The sequence below is a fragment of the Telopea speciosissima genome, chromosome 2 (assembly GCF_018873765.1).
Source record: "Telopea speciosissima isolate NSW1024214 ecotype Mountain lineage chromosome 2, Tspe_v1, whole genome shotgun sequence".
Classification (NCBI taxonomy): Eukaryota; Viridiplantae; Streptophyta; class Magnoliopsida; order Proteales; family Proteaceae; genus Telopea; species Telopea speciosissima.
The window spans coordinates 82,248,062-82,262,765 of NC_057917.1; the positions used below are offsets into that span (position 1 = coordinate 82,248,062).

The following is a 14,704-nucleotide window of genomic DNA, read 5'->3' on the forward strand; positions in this document are numbered from 1 at the left end:
TTCCACCAAAAAACAGTTGTAGATCCTTTTCGTTTTTTTGGTACGAGTCGATCCCTTTTTTTTGTTTTTTTTTGTTTTGGTAGAAGAGTATATCCCTTTCTAAAAGCAAACAAAAAAGTTGTCAAATTAATCAGTCATTTTCATTCTTCATTAAATATTTACTGTGGGTCCACTGGAGATCCTATCCTGAGGGCTTATATTTAAATTTGTTGAAGATACCAATCTAATGGTCTGCAGATGGGAATGCATTGCTGTGGAACATGTCTGCACGATCCAGTAGTGGCATTAAATGTAAATTTAAATGAACAAAGAGGCAATTACGAACAAAAAAGTACAGAGTTCTCAGAAAATAGTTTTTTTCCAATGATCACGGAAATTGTGTGTGCGCATTTGCCATTTTCTCTCCGAAGGCTGATCTCCCCATCTTCGGATCTTGGTTCTTCGCTGCCGTCGGGGAGCCAATCCTCTCATTCTTCCCAGTAAATTTCTCCCGAGATTTCCCGAAACACTTGTACTATTAGCAGATCTTATTCAACTTGTATTTCTGTTATTTTCTCGCAGATTTGGTTATCAGTATCGTAATTCTAGTCATCTCTGAGCTCGATCTTGTTTGCTTGTTGGATCCGCTAGCCAAAATGCCGTCGATCATTGGATCTCGATTGACGACATTTGAGGATTCGGAGAAGGAAAGCGAGTATGGCTACGTTCGCAAGGTATAGGCCTTTTAAAAAAAAAATAAAATATCATTTTCTTGTTTTTTGGGCTCTTTTTAAGGTTGAGTTTATACGAATCAACGAATGGATTGATTTCATTCTTCTTCCTGCATATCTGATGTTTCTAATGCATCTTTTATTTCAAATTTTGGTTCCGGATAAAATTTTCCGTCGTCAATTTGAGTAGTCAAAATGATTATTCTCTTTATAATGAATTCATTGGCATCGTCTGGATTCTGAATTGTTTCTCTTAAGGATTTATTGAGCGTGATCAGTATCTTTTTCTACTTCGATCACTTTAATTGTATTGGATTTTAGTATAGTTAAAAAACGATTGAATTTTGAGGATCTTAAGAAGATTCCACTCCCCTTGTTTTTAATGATTCTTTGAGTGCAATCAGTAGCCTCTAGTTGAACTGAAGTGGTCGTATCTATTTTGGTTGTTCTGAAGGTACTGATTAGTTAGGATTTTTTGCTTAATAAGGTTAAGCTTATTAGAAATTTGGGTTGGGGAGAGAGGGAGGGGGTGGGTGGGAAGGGGAGGGTGGTACGGTACTTTGTTTGACTATGTTCACCTTCTCCTGGTTTAAAGTGTGTTGTACAGGATTGATTGATACTACTTTTAGAGCTATAATTAGAGTTTGACTTAATAATTTTTCGGGTTTAGCCTTGGATGAACTTGACTATTGATATCTGGGGCATTAACTGTATTGTTCTTACTTTTATTGTTTTATTCTTCACCTGCAATCCTCATTAGGACTTATGCTCCATTTAAAAAAATAAAAAAAATATTTAAATAGAAAAAAAATTCTAAGATGGTGTTTGTGAGGATGGACTGCCTACTGGATCTTTTTATTTTTTCCCCTTAAAATCTTGCTAAATTTTGGCAAGTTTTATCATGTCATGCATATGTTAAAAAAGGTTCATGTTTAATAGTATTATGGTGTAAGGGACTATTTCATGTTTTCAATTATATCCAGTTGAATATTTTAAACCATAACAAAACTCCCTGGAGTTATATTTATTTTTTTCACAATTTTTATCATTTTGCAGGTATCAGGACCAGTTGTTGTTGCAGATGGAATGGCAGGGGCTGCTATGTATGAACTTGTTCGTGTAGGACATGACAACCTTATTGGGGAAATTATTAGATTGGAAGGAGATTCTGCTACAATCCAAGGTGTTTTTTTTTGTGTGTGTGTGTGTGTGTGTGTGTGGTTTCCCTTCCATAGGTTTTTTTCCTGAAAATGGTATTTGTGTCATACCGCTGGTTTCTTCTAATCCTTGCATCCTTAGTTTCTGTATCCTCGTCATATTTTGTGTATCTGTGATCTTCTGTTAGTAATTGTTGTTCATTTTTTTTGGTGAATAAAAATATCATTACCAAAAGCCCCCAAAAAGGGGGGAAGAGGGGGGGGGGGGGAGAACTATACAAGTGTCAAGACTTGAGTAATTATTGTTCATTATTTCATTCAGCAGTACTTCGGTTGGAACCTGCGTAATCCCAGTGCTAAGGAACACTGTTTTTTTGCTTGTGTCAGTTTATGAAGAAACAGCTGGTCTGATGGTGAATGATCCTGTTCTACGAACACACAAGGTACTTCTAGGTTTGCTTTGCTTTTGTTAGAGATGGAGTTTATTGATAACTTCATGTTGCATATTATGTTTTGTCATGCAGCCTCTTTCAGTAGAGTTAGGACCTGGAATTTTGGGGAACATCTTCGATGGTATTCAGGTTTGCTTCTAGCTGCTATTGTAGATATCATTGGATCTAATACCTGACTTTCTCATCCCTTTCCTTCCATATTTCCTTTACACTTATTTATTGGAAGAACAGATTTTGGTCAAAGAGCTTGTCTTATCAGGAGCTCAAGTCATCACTTGACATGAGCTAATGGTTTCCTTGTTTATTGCAGAGGCCTTTGAAAACTATTGCTATAAAATCTGGTGATGTCTATATACCTCGTGGGGTCTCTGTCCCAGCTCTGGACAAAGATATCCTCTGGGAATTCCAACCCAAGAAATTAGGTAATCTTTTAACATAACATCATAATGGCATTTTGACTGGATATGCTTGATACTTGATTAGTTCATGTTGTTCTACTGCTGCAGGTGAGGGAGACCTTCTAACTGGCGGAGATTTATATGCTGTAAGTTTGATGGCCTTAATACTACTTTTGGAAATATTTGAGGTCTCTTATGACCGCGTGTGGGGTGGGGGGGGAGATGAATAACAGTGGTGTTAGTGTGGTAGTACACTGCTCAGCTGTTTCACTTTGTGTAGCATCTAAGTCTCAAAATATTTATTTTTGTGTTGCAGAATGTCTTTGAGAACAGTTTGATGCAACACCATGTTGCACTTCCTCCTGATGCTATGGGAAAGATCACTTACATTGCACCTGCAGGTCAATACTCACTAAAGGTTTGTTAGCCAAATCCTTTGCATTTGTAAAAGTCCTCTAGATGCATTGATGGTCAATTTACTCATTATTCTTTTCCTTTCCCCATTCCGAAGATTGTACTGTGGCTTGTTAGTGGTGTTGATCTAGAGCTTAACACTTTGGGATGCATCACAGATTCCTCAGAGAGAGACAGGAAGTTGCTTTGAGGATTCTTAATTTTCTTAGTCTATAGTCTAATGTTTACCATTGTGTTCTGTGTGTTCACTATGGCGTGTTTAGTTTCATCACTGTAAATGCTTAACCTGCCATATGTTTTTGCAGGATACTGTGTTAGAGCTCGAGTTTCAGGGTGTCAAAAAGCAATTTACCATGCTTCAGGTGATTAAAATTATTTACTTTGGCTATTGCTTCAACTTAGATCTGGATATCTGATTTCTCATACTTGTTTTTTTTTTTTGGGATAAATCAAAATTTTCATATAATGATTTCTTACACTTGTTTTGCTCTACTCCTTCTGCAGACTTGGCCTGTCCGTACACCACGGCCTGTTTCATCGAAGCTTGCTGCTGATACACCTCTCTTGACTGGACAGGTAATATAATGAATTAAATACATTTTCTGATGCTTTTACCCTTGACTGCTTTGTTTTAAGTTGGAGTTCTTCATTCTTTGTTTTGAATATTTTCTGCAGCGTGTTCTCGATGCCCTTTTCCCCTCTGTTCTTGGGGGGACTTGTGCCATTCCTGGAGCATTTGGTTGTGGGAAAACAGTCATTAGTCAAGCTCTTTCTAAGGTGGGTTGGTCGTTTATTTGTTGCAGTATGCCTGGGTAACAACCCCAGATTCTCCTTTTGTTGTCCGGGGATGATAAAAGCTTGACTAGTGGAGTTCTTATGTATAAGGTTTTTGTTTATGTGCAGTACTCTAATTCTGACACTGTGGTTTATGTTGGTTGTGGAGAGAGAGGAAATGAAATGGCAGAGGTATTTAGTTCTTTTGCTCTTTCCCTTGTTTCTCAGTCCTTTGATAGTCTTTGAATGTTAATCTGTTTCTGAAAATTTGTAGGTTCTTATGGATTTTCCTCAATTGACTATGACATTGCCTGATGGCCGTGAAGAATCCGTCATGAAGCGCACGACACTTGTAGCTAACACTTCCAACATGCCTGTCGCTGCTCGAGAGGCCTCCATTTATACAGGTTAATATTTTGCTTTTGCTTGCCGGGATGGTGTTCCTATTCCCATTTAAAGTATGGCCCTGAGATTTCCTTCATGTATAAAATACTTTTTGGGCCATTTTAGTTCTCAACTTATTGGAGATTAAGTTTATACAGGTGCTTATTGTTTTGAATTTTGTGAATGCTTATTTTCTAATACTCTTTGCCTTAAAGCGAGGCTAGAGTTATATGATGAAAGTGGACTTCATTTTGAGGCATATTGCCACTTTGCTTGTGAAGCATATTTTTATGCTTTAACAGTTATTTAGTTCTGAGAAAGCTTTACGTAGTGGGTCGTGTTTAAGAAATCCAGTAGCCTAGGGCATCTGAAGACTGAATCATCTCGAGGCCAACTTGACGGGGAAAGCCTCTTCTTTACTGTTACGAACTGCCAGATATGCAAGATCTTGGTTATACACTTATACCTGAGAAAATGGGGGAGTCAGAAAGCATTTATAGATTTTCTTTTTCTTTTTTTGATAGTTAGTATTTATAGAATTTTGAATGTGTGCTCAACTGCCAGCTTGGAGATTCGTCAAGTTGTTTTTCGGCTAATGTGACAGTGGCAGCATGTTTGCATATATTCATGCCTTCTGCATGTTTTCCAATTTAAAACATGGTGTTGTAGTATGTTGCATTTTGTTACAATACAACATGGATACTGAGTGCGCACCATAAAAATTAAGATTCTGTAATTATCAATGTATCTAAATGACTTGAAGGAAATGATAACATAATGAACATTAGGGCATATTCAATGTACTTTATTATAAGAAAGAAAAGAAAAGGAATCAGAGGTATCACATCCAAAACCATTTAGGGTTGAATTGGAGCAGGTCCAGTTGTGTCGAAGAAACATATGGGAATGGCTCATTTTCTCTTAACTGTTTCTTTTCCATGATGTTTTTGTGAAGTATGGTTTTGCATTGTTTCTTTATAATTATTTTAACCTACAATTCGGTTTATTTTCCACTGCTCACACAGGTGTGTGCCTTTTTTCCTCTGCATGTTGAATCATGCATGTTGGTGTGGATCACTTGATCTTGATCAAGGTTGGATGGGACTAATCCAATCTGTAGTGCTTGGTGGATTGGCTGATCCACTGGCAATATCAGTTTTTGCACTGGCATGGCAAACCCAAATTTACCTGGGTCGGTATTGCCCATGAACGACCTAGGCAGCCAATCCTGAGGCATTACCTTGCTGTAATATTTTGTGTACACTTGAACTTGTTTGTCCTCATTAGTTGAAAAAGGAGGTAGAAAAGAAAGCCCTTCCTGTAGACTGTTCCTGCTGATGTCTTCAGTTATGCACAACACTGTGATGGAATTCACTGTATTCTTATGCTGATGTGATCTGGCTGTTTCAGGCATCACGATAGCTGAATATTTCAGAGACATGGGTTACAATGTTAGTATGATGGCTGATTCGACATCTCGTTGGGCAGAAGCTTTGCGTGAAATATCAGGGCGTCTGGTAATTTCCTCTTTTTGTTGGACAATTTCCTCCCTATTTTGTTTCTGAAAATGATATCCTAGCTCTAACAGTAAATCAACCACCAAAGTTTGTCATTTATGGCAGCATGTATCTTCCTAATAATATCCTAGGTCTTTGTTGGTTGAATCGCCTAATTACCCTTTTTTATTTTTTTTATTAATATCAGTCCTGGTTGATGCAATTGTAGATTAATCAGCACAGAAGTTAAGTGTAAGTGATTCATGCATCTTTGTGTTCTGATCTAATATTAATAATGCTTGAATTAGTAAGTTGAAAGTAATTTAGATAAAATTAACTGCTGTTTACAAGAAGCCTACGATATTATCATGGTAACATTGCCATCTATATCATCTACTTTATAACTTGAATTAAGTGAAAACTTATTTGAAGACGATCACTTCTGAGGAACTAAGGAAACAATTTATTTGAATTAAGACTTTTACAGGGAAGAACTTATTCCATGAAATTTCTGGAAAAAGAATGAGAAAAATCAGCTAATTTTACAGCTGATTCGCCTCCACTCATCCAAAACAAAAAAAGAGTCAAAAGTAGTATTCCATGAACAGGAAAAAGACGTGAGAAAATTGTACTAATTTTACAGCATAATTTTCCCCCTCCCCTCAATGAGAAAACAAACAAGGCAAAAGGAGTGAAGAAGGCCCAGTCTGGGAACATTTCTAAAATGGGCTGAAGTTTGTCCAGAATTTATATTATGTTTCTATTTAAGTGAGGAGTCTAATATGGTTAAAAAATTATAACATTTTATTATGCTGTAACCATGGTTGAAAATAGCTTATAGATCCGTTGCATGGTCTTCTTCTAAAGTTTACCCATATTATAAGTTTCTAAACACGCTCTTACTTGATGTTAATGCATGCCAGTGGATTGAAAAATGCAACCATCCTAGAACCACTATGGCTCGCTTTGATAAGATCTAAAATGAATTAAAGTTGTGAGTAAGATATTAAAGTTGATTCAGATTTTGGAAGTTAAGACAAACCTCAAAAGTAGAATTGCTCAAATAATGTCTGAATTGTGCAAGTATGGTTATGTTTTTTTAGCTTAGGTGTACTAGTCATTCTAATTTTGATTAGCTATACTCATAATTCCTTTCAGCATTGTTCTTATGCTTCTAGCTACTTACTAGCACTTAATGCTTTTTCAATCCTGAACATAATTTAATGTTGGAACTTTTCTTTTTTTCCAGGCAGAAATGCCTGCAGATAGTGGTTATCCTGCTTATCTCGCGGCACGTTTAGCCTCTTTCTACGAACGTGCGGGTAAAGTGAAGTGTCTTGGTGGGCCAGAACGTACTGGTAGTGTCACAATTGTTGGTGCTGTTTCTCCTCCAGGAGGAGATTTCTCAGATCCTGTGACATCTGCAACCCTCAGTATTGTTCAGGTAATAAGGATGTTCATTTATGTTTTCTGTCGTATTTCAAATGCCATCCACTACGGACACCACTTGAAATTGGGTGGATCGGAAAAAACTATACTCTTTTTGCAGTTAATATGGGATGTTATTGAAGCATTGATACTCACCAATGAGTGGGTCTCAGGAGAGATGTTCCTAATGTTTCAAAGGTCCCACATTTTTTTGGTTGGTCAGGAAAAGGAAAATTAGGAAAATTGCAGATGTTATCGTATGGTTCATGCCCTAGTTAGAATGTTTTTTTGTGCCCCATTAGACAGTGATCATTGAGTCCCACTGATAAATGGGTGTGGTATATGAGGCAGAGGCAGGCAGGATGGATCCTTATTTTCCCATGATCCCATCATAGAAAACAACATTGTACTTATTCTTTTTTTTTTTAATCTTTTGCAGGTCTTCTGGGGTCTGGACAAGAAACTTGCTCAGAGGAAACACTTCCCATCTGTAAACTGGCTTATTTCTTATTCAAAGTACTCAACGGTCTGTGACTAAAATATTTCCACTATGTTCCACATTCCAGAGTTGATTATAAAATAGAAATTTTACTATGTATATGACATATCATGCTTTTTCATTGGACTATTTTGCATGTTTCTCACATATCCTTCCCTGCATTTCCAGGCCTTAGAGTCTTTCTATGAGCAATTTGATCCAGATTTTATTGCAATCCGGACAAAAGCACGTGAAGTGCTGCAGAGAGAGGATGACCTGAATGAAATTGTCCAGGTATGTATTCAATTTTGCTTAAAATATGTTTCCCGAGCTGTTGTATAAATATACTGGGTCAAGATTAAAGTTTAAGATTAAGACTTTACCTGTTCTGAGCTGTGGTATATTTTAGCCAGGTCCTAGACCTACCCACTTGGAGGTTCCATATGAGATTTCTTAAACAAAATGGTCCTAAATCCCTCAATTTGTTGTAGTTACTTGTTAGGTCTGTTAAGAGGCTGAGCCTTCTCACCCAAGGTTTTAGGTCTCGGTTTCGCTAGGCCACGAAACCAAGTTCTGCCGAGATCTTGGCGAGTTGGTGTATTTTTTCCTATCTTGACTCGGTGGCCATATGGCCAAGATAGGTCCTGAAACTTGACATCCATCCTATTTTAGGCCTTCTAAACACAATGGAAACATTAGTTTTTACCAAAATTCAAACCCAAATTGGTACTTGGACTTCGGACCCTAGGCTATTCTACATTATATTTAGAACACATAATTAAAGTAGTGGTGTAAAACAACTTAATTAAGAACTAGGAATTAAAAAACATCAAACCATAAACCATTTATGCATTAGGCATCATATTCGTAATCATACATGATGATGGTTTGTGAATAATTGTTAGAAACTTGATGTTCTTGAGATGCAATGCAGCTCCCTCATTTGATGTTGAAGCTTCAATCTTGACTCTCCAAGCTTTAATCTTCAGTTGATGTGGGATTTGCCAAAAAAAAAAGCACCAAAACCCTCACTTGGAGGTGTTTTCCTTCACAACAGAGCGAGAGAGTCGAGACAGAGACGAGATTTTGAGTTGAGGTCGTAATCTACAATGCCTTTTTATAGAACCGAGTCAAACCGAGATCGAGATATAACCCGAGATCTCACACAAATCCTGTATCGCCTACCATCTCGTTTCAAGACTTCACGAAACCGAAATTTTTACGAGATCTTGTACTATGTTCTCACGTTGGTTTATTCTTGTGACAAGGATTGGATAAAACTCATTTAAGCTCTGTCTGGTTGCAAGTAAAGGAAAGGGAGGGAAGTGAAATCAGTTTTAAAAAGAAAAAGGAAAGCTTTGTAATCATCATTGTATAAACCTATCTAAAACTTTTACCATACTTCGTAATTATATTTTTCAGATGTAATAATGCAAAATCGACCTCGAACCAGGGAAACCAGCGGGAGATCGATTGCAGCAGGATCAATACAATAAAAAAACAAAAAGTTAAATAACTAAAACTCTTTTATTGCTAATTTCTGTTTACATATGAAGAAGAACATCAAAGGTTAGGAAAGAAGAAGAAAGGGATATAGAAGGAGGGAATAGGATCAGCTATCTCTGCCCATCATCCTCTCACCTACAGTATCTCACCGTTGCCGCATCTCACAGCTTCATCAATAGCTCTTTTTCTTCAATCTGTGTCACTTTTCTGTTCAGCCACATACATGGTATTTATAATAAAACAACCCAATCCTAATCTAAGTATGAAACTAATTAATAAAACCTATAAAATAGAAACTAGACTCTAACTAGGATTCTCAATTAGGATTACAACTCAAGTAGGAAACTAAATAAGTGTCTAATAATAAAAATAACACCAAAAATCAACTCCCTAAGCCAGTAGTCCATATCAGCCCTCAAGTTACTGTTCACGTGAACAGTAACTTCTTTTCTTTGGTCTTCATGCTTCGATCTACATCAACTGATGTAGATCACAAGTCCATATGTATCCACATAGGAACAAGCCCCAAAACCAGCCCAGCATGGTTGTGTGGGATTCGACTGCTGTGAGAAGTAGCTTGGTCTGATGATGTGGCAAGTTTTTGTTGGTTCGATGGAGCATCACCTAAGGCGGCCCCAGCCCAGAGAGAAGCATGAAGAAGATAAGAGACCAAGACAGAAATTTTTTTTTTTAAAAATTTACTGTTCTCATGAACAGTGATTTGGGGCTGATATGGACAGCTAGTGTGAAGATTAGTTGTTGGATGTTAGTGGAATATTCTATTAGAAGCTGCTATTAACTTAGTTTCTATTTTTGTAATAGTTTCTTAGTTATGAAGTCTAATCTAGTAGTTTCTAATTTTATTTCTTTGTTTTTAGTAGTTACTATATTTACAAGTTTCTAATTTTGTTCCTTGCATGTTGGCTGAACTATAAAGCCTAGTTTCTATTTTCATTAGGTTTCTATTTTTAGAAGTTACTATTTTTGAGGTTTCTAATTTTGTAAGCTGACCTATTCCATTAAATAGGCAGCCCCTCTTGTAATAGAAACAGATTTTGGAGAATAGAATTTCCAGGCCATGTTGCCATCGTTTATGGGAGAAGATCCTTGTTTCAACAATTGGGATAGTTGTGGGTGAGAGACCCAGGCTGAGAAAGCCATCCCCTAGCCCCTTCTTCTTCTTATCCTTTTTTATGTTCTTCTTTCATATGTAAACAAAAAAAAAAAAGCAATAAAAGCTTTAGTTATTCAATTTGTTCATCCTTATTGTGTTGATCGTGGCTGCAGTCAATCTCCTTCTGGTTTCCTTGGTTCGAGGTTGTCTTTTGCATTATCAACTCTCCCCATCTTGAAAAAAAAAACTCGTCCTCGAGTTTTGATCATTCTTAGACAAAGCTTTTTGTTGTGCACGTCCACCTTCATGGCTTACCATAGTAGGTTTTGATTCTAAGTTATGCAAAATCGACCTCGAACTAGGAAAACCAACGGGAGATCGATTGCAGCAGGATCAATACAATAAAACAACAAAAAAATGAAGAACTCAAACTCTTTTATTGCTATTTCTGTTTACATATGAAGAAGAACATCAAAGGTCAGGAAAGAAGAGAAAGGGATATAGAAGGGGGGAATAGAATCAGCTATCTCAGCCCATCATCCTCTCACCCACGGTGTCTCACCGTTGCCGCATCTCACAACTTCATCAATAACTCTTTTTCTCCAATCTGTCACTTTTCTGTTCAGCCACATACATGGTATTTATAATAAAACAACACAATCCTAATCAAAGTAAGAAATTAGACTCTAACTAGGATTCCCAATTAGGATTACAACTCAAATAGGAAACTAAATAAATGTCTAATAATAAAAATAACACCAAAATCAACTCCCTAAGCCAGTAGTCCACATCAGCCCCAAATCACTGTTCACTTGAACAGTGTCTCGAGGTACTGTTCATGTAAACAGTAACCTTTTTTTTTTCCTCCCTTATTTGGTCTTCTTCATGCTTTGATCTGCATCATGTAATTTTTATTTTATTTTTCAAAACTTGGGGATTTAATTGGAAAGTAAAGTCAATTTAATAACAGACTTGGAATGTTTTGTGGTTGCACAATCATGTGAGATAATGTTTACTAAAGTTTTCACTTAGTATTGATTTGGTTTCACTTCCTTTCCCTTTATTTCCCTTGCAACCAGATGGAGCCTTAGGGATTTCGTCTTGGGTTGGCTCCACATGAGCTTAGCTGACATTTCACTCCCTTTTGTACTCATTGTATTTGCAAGCCTAAGGTCCAAAATGAATGGCCCAAATCCAACGATGCAAAAATGAAACTGGTGTTAAAGTATGATAATATATTTTGGTAGAACTTAGTGACATGGTATGACGATTAGTTACTTGTTACTCTCCACCTTCACTTGGCTCAGGCTTGTTTAGTTAAATGAAGGTTTGAGGCTGAGGTTGCATTAATGTCCTGGAAGTTGTCTGTATGCTCATGGTGACTGAGGTAGATCAGCTTGCCACAGGAATATGCTGTTTCATTTGGGAAGTTACCAGTGATAGAATTGTTAAAAATTTGTCAACTTCCACTTTGCCAGTGCCTCATATTAAGTTTTTGTAATGAAAAATCCAAGATGCTGATTATTGATTCCAACTTCCAGCATGAGGTGCAGTGGACTGGTTCGACCCAGTTTTTCTACTCGGGAGACCACAATCTGCTAGAACTATCATGCAACCTTGTGCATCCTGTGTCCGGAATACTATTGGGGTCTGTCAGTGAGCCTGGCCTGGCCCTGAAAAAATATTTCTTGTGCTTGTTGCCTAGTCCAGCCTGCCCACCTTATGAAAATCCCTTTTATCATTTTTATCATATTTATGAGTTAGCTGGACATTTGGTCATGAGTCAAACTTGCAACCTTGTGGCATGATTCATGATATTTCATTGTGCTGTCTAGGTAAATGACCTATTCTGTCAAGCTTAAATGTACTAAGCAAATGCAACCCAGTCTGGCCCTAACATCAGTCTGGGCCACTCGTTGCCAACCCTGGTTTCAACAAAAAAATGATTATTGGCAAGTATGTTTTTTTTCATCAAAAAACTTAAAATAAAGTAGATGGAAGGCCTTGATTATTAACTATGAAGTATTCCAGAAGTACACCTCTTGCAAGGGAAAAGGTGAATTAAGAGGCAGGGATTATGGTACATTCATCATTGGTTGAATTCTCTGGAAGATACATTTGATAAGGGCATTTTTGTCTCTCATATATCCTTGTGGGGTGGTTTTGTAGTTCGTTCTTTTTCCTTTTCCTGGGATATTGATCTGTCTATCCTTGTTTCCTTTCTCTTTAACAAACATTTATTCATCCCCCCCCCCCCCCCCCAAAAAAAAAAAAAAAAAAAAAATGAGTATATGGTCAGATAACTTACAATCCCTGCGTGGGCCAAGTGTCTGAAGCATTAGATAATATGCCTCTCTTATCTCTGTTTTAGCTCTGTAATTGTGGTTGTCATTGATGGGCTTACGGCTGTGCTTATGACATTGCAGCTTGTCGGTAAAGATGCTTTGGCAGAAACAGATAAGATTACCTTGGAGACTGCTAAGCTTCTGAGGGAGGACTATCTTGCCCAGAATGCATTTACTCCGTAAGTAGCCGGGGGTTCACTTCATGAGTATTTTTTTTTTTGATAAGTCACTTCATGAGTATTTGCAAGCAGTTCTTACATTATTTATACATTGCTTGTATGTCCTCATGTACTTTATATTGATGTAACAGATACGATAAATTTTGCCCATTTTACAAGTCGGTTTGGATGATGCGCAACATTATCCATTTCTACAATTTGGCCAATCAGGTAGGGCCTCTACTTTTATGATGTTTGTGAATAATTATTCTATTATTGCCGATTGTCAAGATGTGTATTCTGTTTCACTTGAATTCCTGAGTTTGTTCTCTTCTATTACGGACCAGCACTTTTCACTTATATCCACAAAACAAATTTTCTTTTTCTTTTTCTTCTTAAGAAAAAAATCTTTTCACTACTGGAAAGGATCAATTTCAGGTTTGATACTCTTAAACCTATTCTACTTTGAGTGTAGTTACATGCACTAGAAATTATCAGGTGGTTTTAAGCATCAATGTCTAATTTGTGATTCTTCTTACTGTACAACTCTGCATGTGATTTCTGAATAATCTTATGGTGAAAATGCTCCAGATTAGTAACATTTTGGTCCGAAAATAGCATCGATTTTTATTTATGAATAAAATGATGTGAGATCCTTGAGGTACCAATACTGATGGAATTCTGCAGGCGGTAGAGCGAGGTGCTGGTATGGATGGGCAGAAAATAACGTACAGCCTTATCAAACACAAGATGGGAGATCTCTTTTACCGATTAGTGTAAGTAAAACAGTAGAAATCTATAAGGGGGAAAAACAATGGCGACCTAGGAATAAAACATTGCTTTTAGTTTCTTTATGGGAATCATTTAGTAACTGATAATTCTTGAACACTACAGGTCCCAGAAATTTGAGGATCCAGCAGAAGGGGAGGCAGCTCTGGTGGCAAAATTTAGTAAGCTACATGAAGACTTGATTGCAGGTTTCCGTAACCTTGAGGATGAAACTCGATGATCGAGTATCTTGTCTCAGCTTTGTGTAGATCATCTCTCATCTCTGTGGCGATGCTGATCTGCAGCTAAGACACTGGTGTCTGCTTCAGCATTTGTATCTTGTTTGAACCACATCAATGGTGGGCCCATATGGTGTCTTTTGTAGTGAGCGTTTGGGCGTTGCATTTTATATTAAATTTGCGCGGTGTTTCATCTTTTTGCCTTCATTTATTATTAATTTAGAATAAGAGACCAACTCTATTAATTCATATGTTATACCTTTGTAATAAGATATGGTTCAGTTCATAGAATTTCAATTTGTTTGCACAAAATGATCTTCACCAGTTCAGTTCCAAAGAATCTTTGTGTAGTATCCGTTGTTTGTGGAATCTTAACTTTCATTTTCCTCTGAACAGTAGCCGTTTTAACTCATGCATTCAGGTCTAACTGAGAGGACCAACTTTGGTTGGAATTTTTCTGATACTAATAAGAAATATTCTCAGATGTTTTCCCAAATTATGATTATATGGTATTAAATTTTTAAGTAAATGAATTAATGATGAGATTTTAGTTTTTGTTTTTTTCTCATTTATTTATGAGAGATGAGATTTTAATTAGATAATGTTACTGGAGAGAATAACTATTTGAGCACTAGTTACAAGCTAGGGTTATTTGTCCAATGAGCAGGAATTGGATTTTATTTACGAGCATATGAACATCTTACCTTGAACTAGTGGTGATTGTCTGAATTTTTTACTGGCAAAAAAAATTTGTTGGATCTGTCTTGCAGCTGCTTTTAGGGGGAAGACTAGTCGTTGAGACTGATGATCTCAACTCCATTATATTTCCTGTTTCTACCTCCTTAGCCTTGAATATGTTTTTTTGGAGAGAGAGAGAGAGACG

General features: G+C 36.9%; 1 protein-coding gene across 2 annotated transcripts; it reads left to right on the forward strand.

Moving 5' to 3' along the window:
- Positions 1 to 339: 339 nt before the first annotated feature.
- LOC122652684 (V-type proton ATPase catalytic subunit A) lies at positions 340 to 14,112 on the forward strand. 2 transcript variants are annotated; one of them, XM_043846495.1, is made up of 21 exons: positions 340 to 479; positions 631 to 713; positions 1,767 to 1,893; positions 2,255 to 2,310; positions 2,392 to 2,448; positions 2,630 to 2,741; positions 2,826 to 2,863; positions 3,034 to 3,135; positions 3,437 to 3,493; positions 3,636 to 3,707; positions 3,807 to 3,908; positions 4,035 to 4,097; positions 4,180 to 4,312; positions 5,700 to 5,806; positions 7,035 to 7,229; positions 7,653 to 7,739; positions 7,881 to 7,985; positions 12,738 to 12,835; positions 12,967 to 13,045; positions 13,502 to 13,590; positions 13,709 to 14,112. In XM_043846495.1, the coding sequence occupies exons 2-21, from the start codon at positions 636 to 638 to the stop codon at positions 13,821 to 13,823; spliced, it is 1,872 nt and encodes a 623-aa protein (XP_043702430.1). In that variant the 5' UTR covers positions 340 to 479; positions 631 to 635; the 3' UTR covers positions 13,824 to 14,112. The 2 variants fall into 2 exon arrangements, with proteins under 2 accessions (XP_043702430.1, XP_043702429.1); XM_043846494.1 differs by having other exon boundaries at positions 376 to 713.
- The last annotated feature ends 592 nt before the right edge of the window (positions 14,113 to 14,704 follow it).

Coding starts and splice junctions, on each gene's coding strand:
- LOC122652684 (XM_043846495.1), top strand. CDS start 636: ATGCCGTCGATCATTGGATCTCGATTGACGACATTTGAGGATTCGGAG. Junction 2,449..2,629: donor ACATCTTCGATGGTATTCAG/GTTTGCTTCTAG, acceptor TGTTTATTGCAG/AGGCCTTTGAAAACTATTGC. Junction 13,046..13,501: donor TCTACAATTTGGCCAATCAG/GTAGGGCCTCTA, acceptor GGAATTCTGCAG/GCGGTAGAGCGAGGTGCTGG.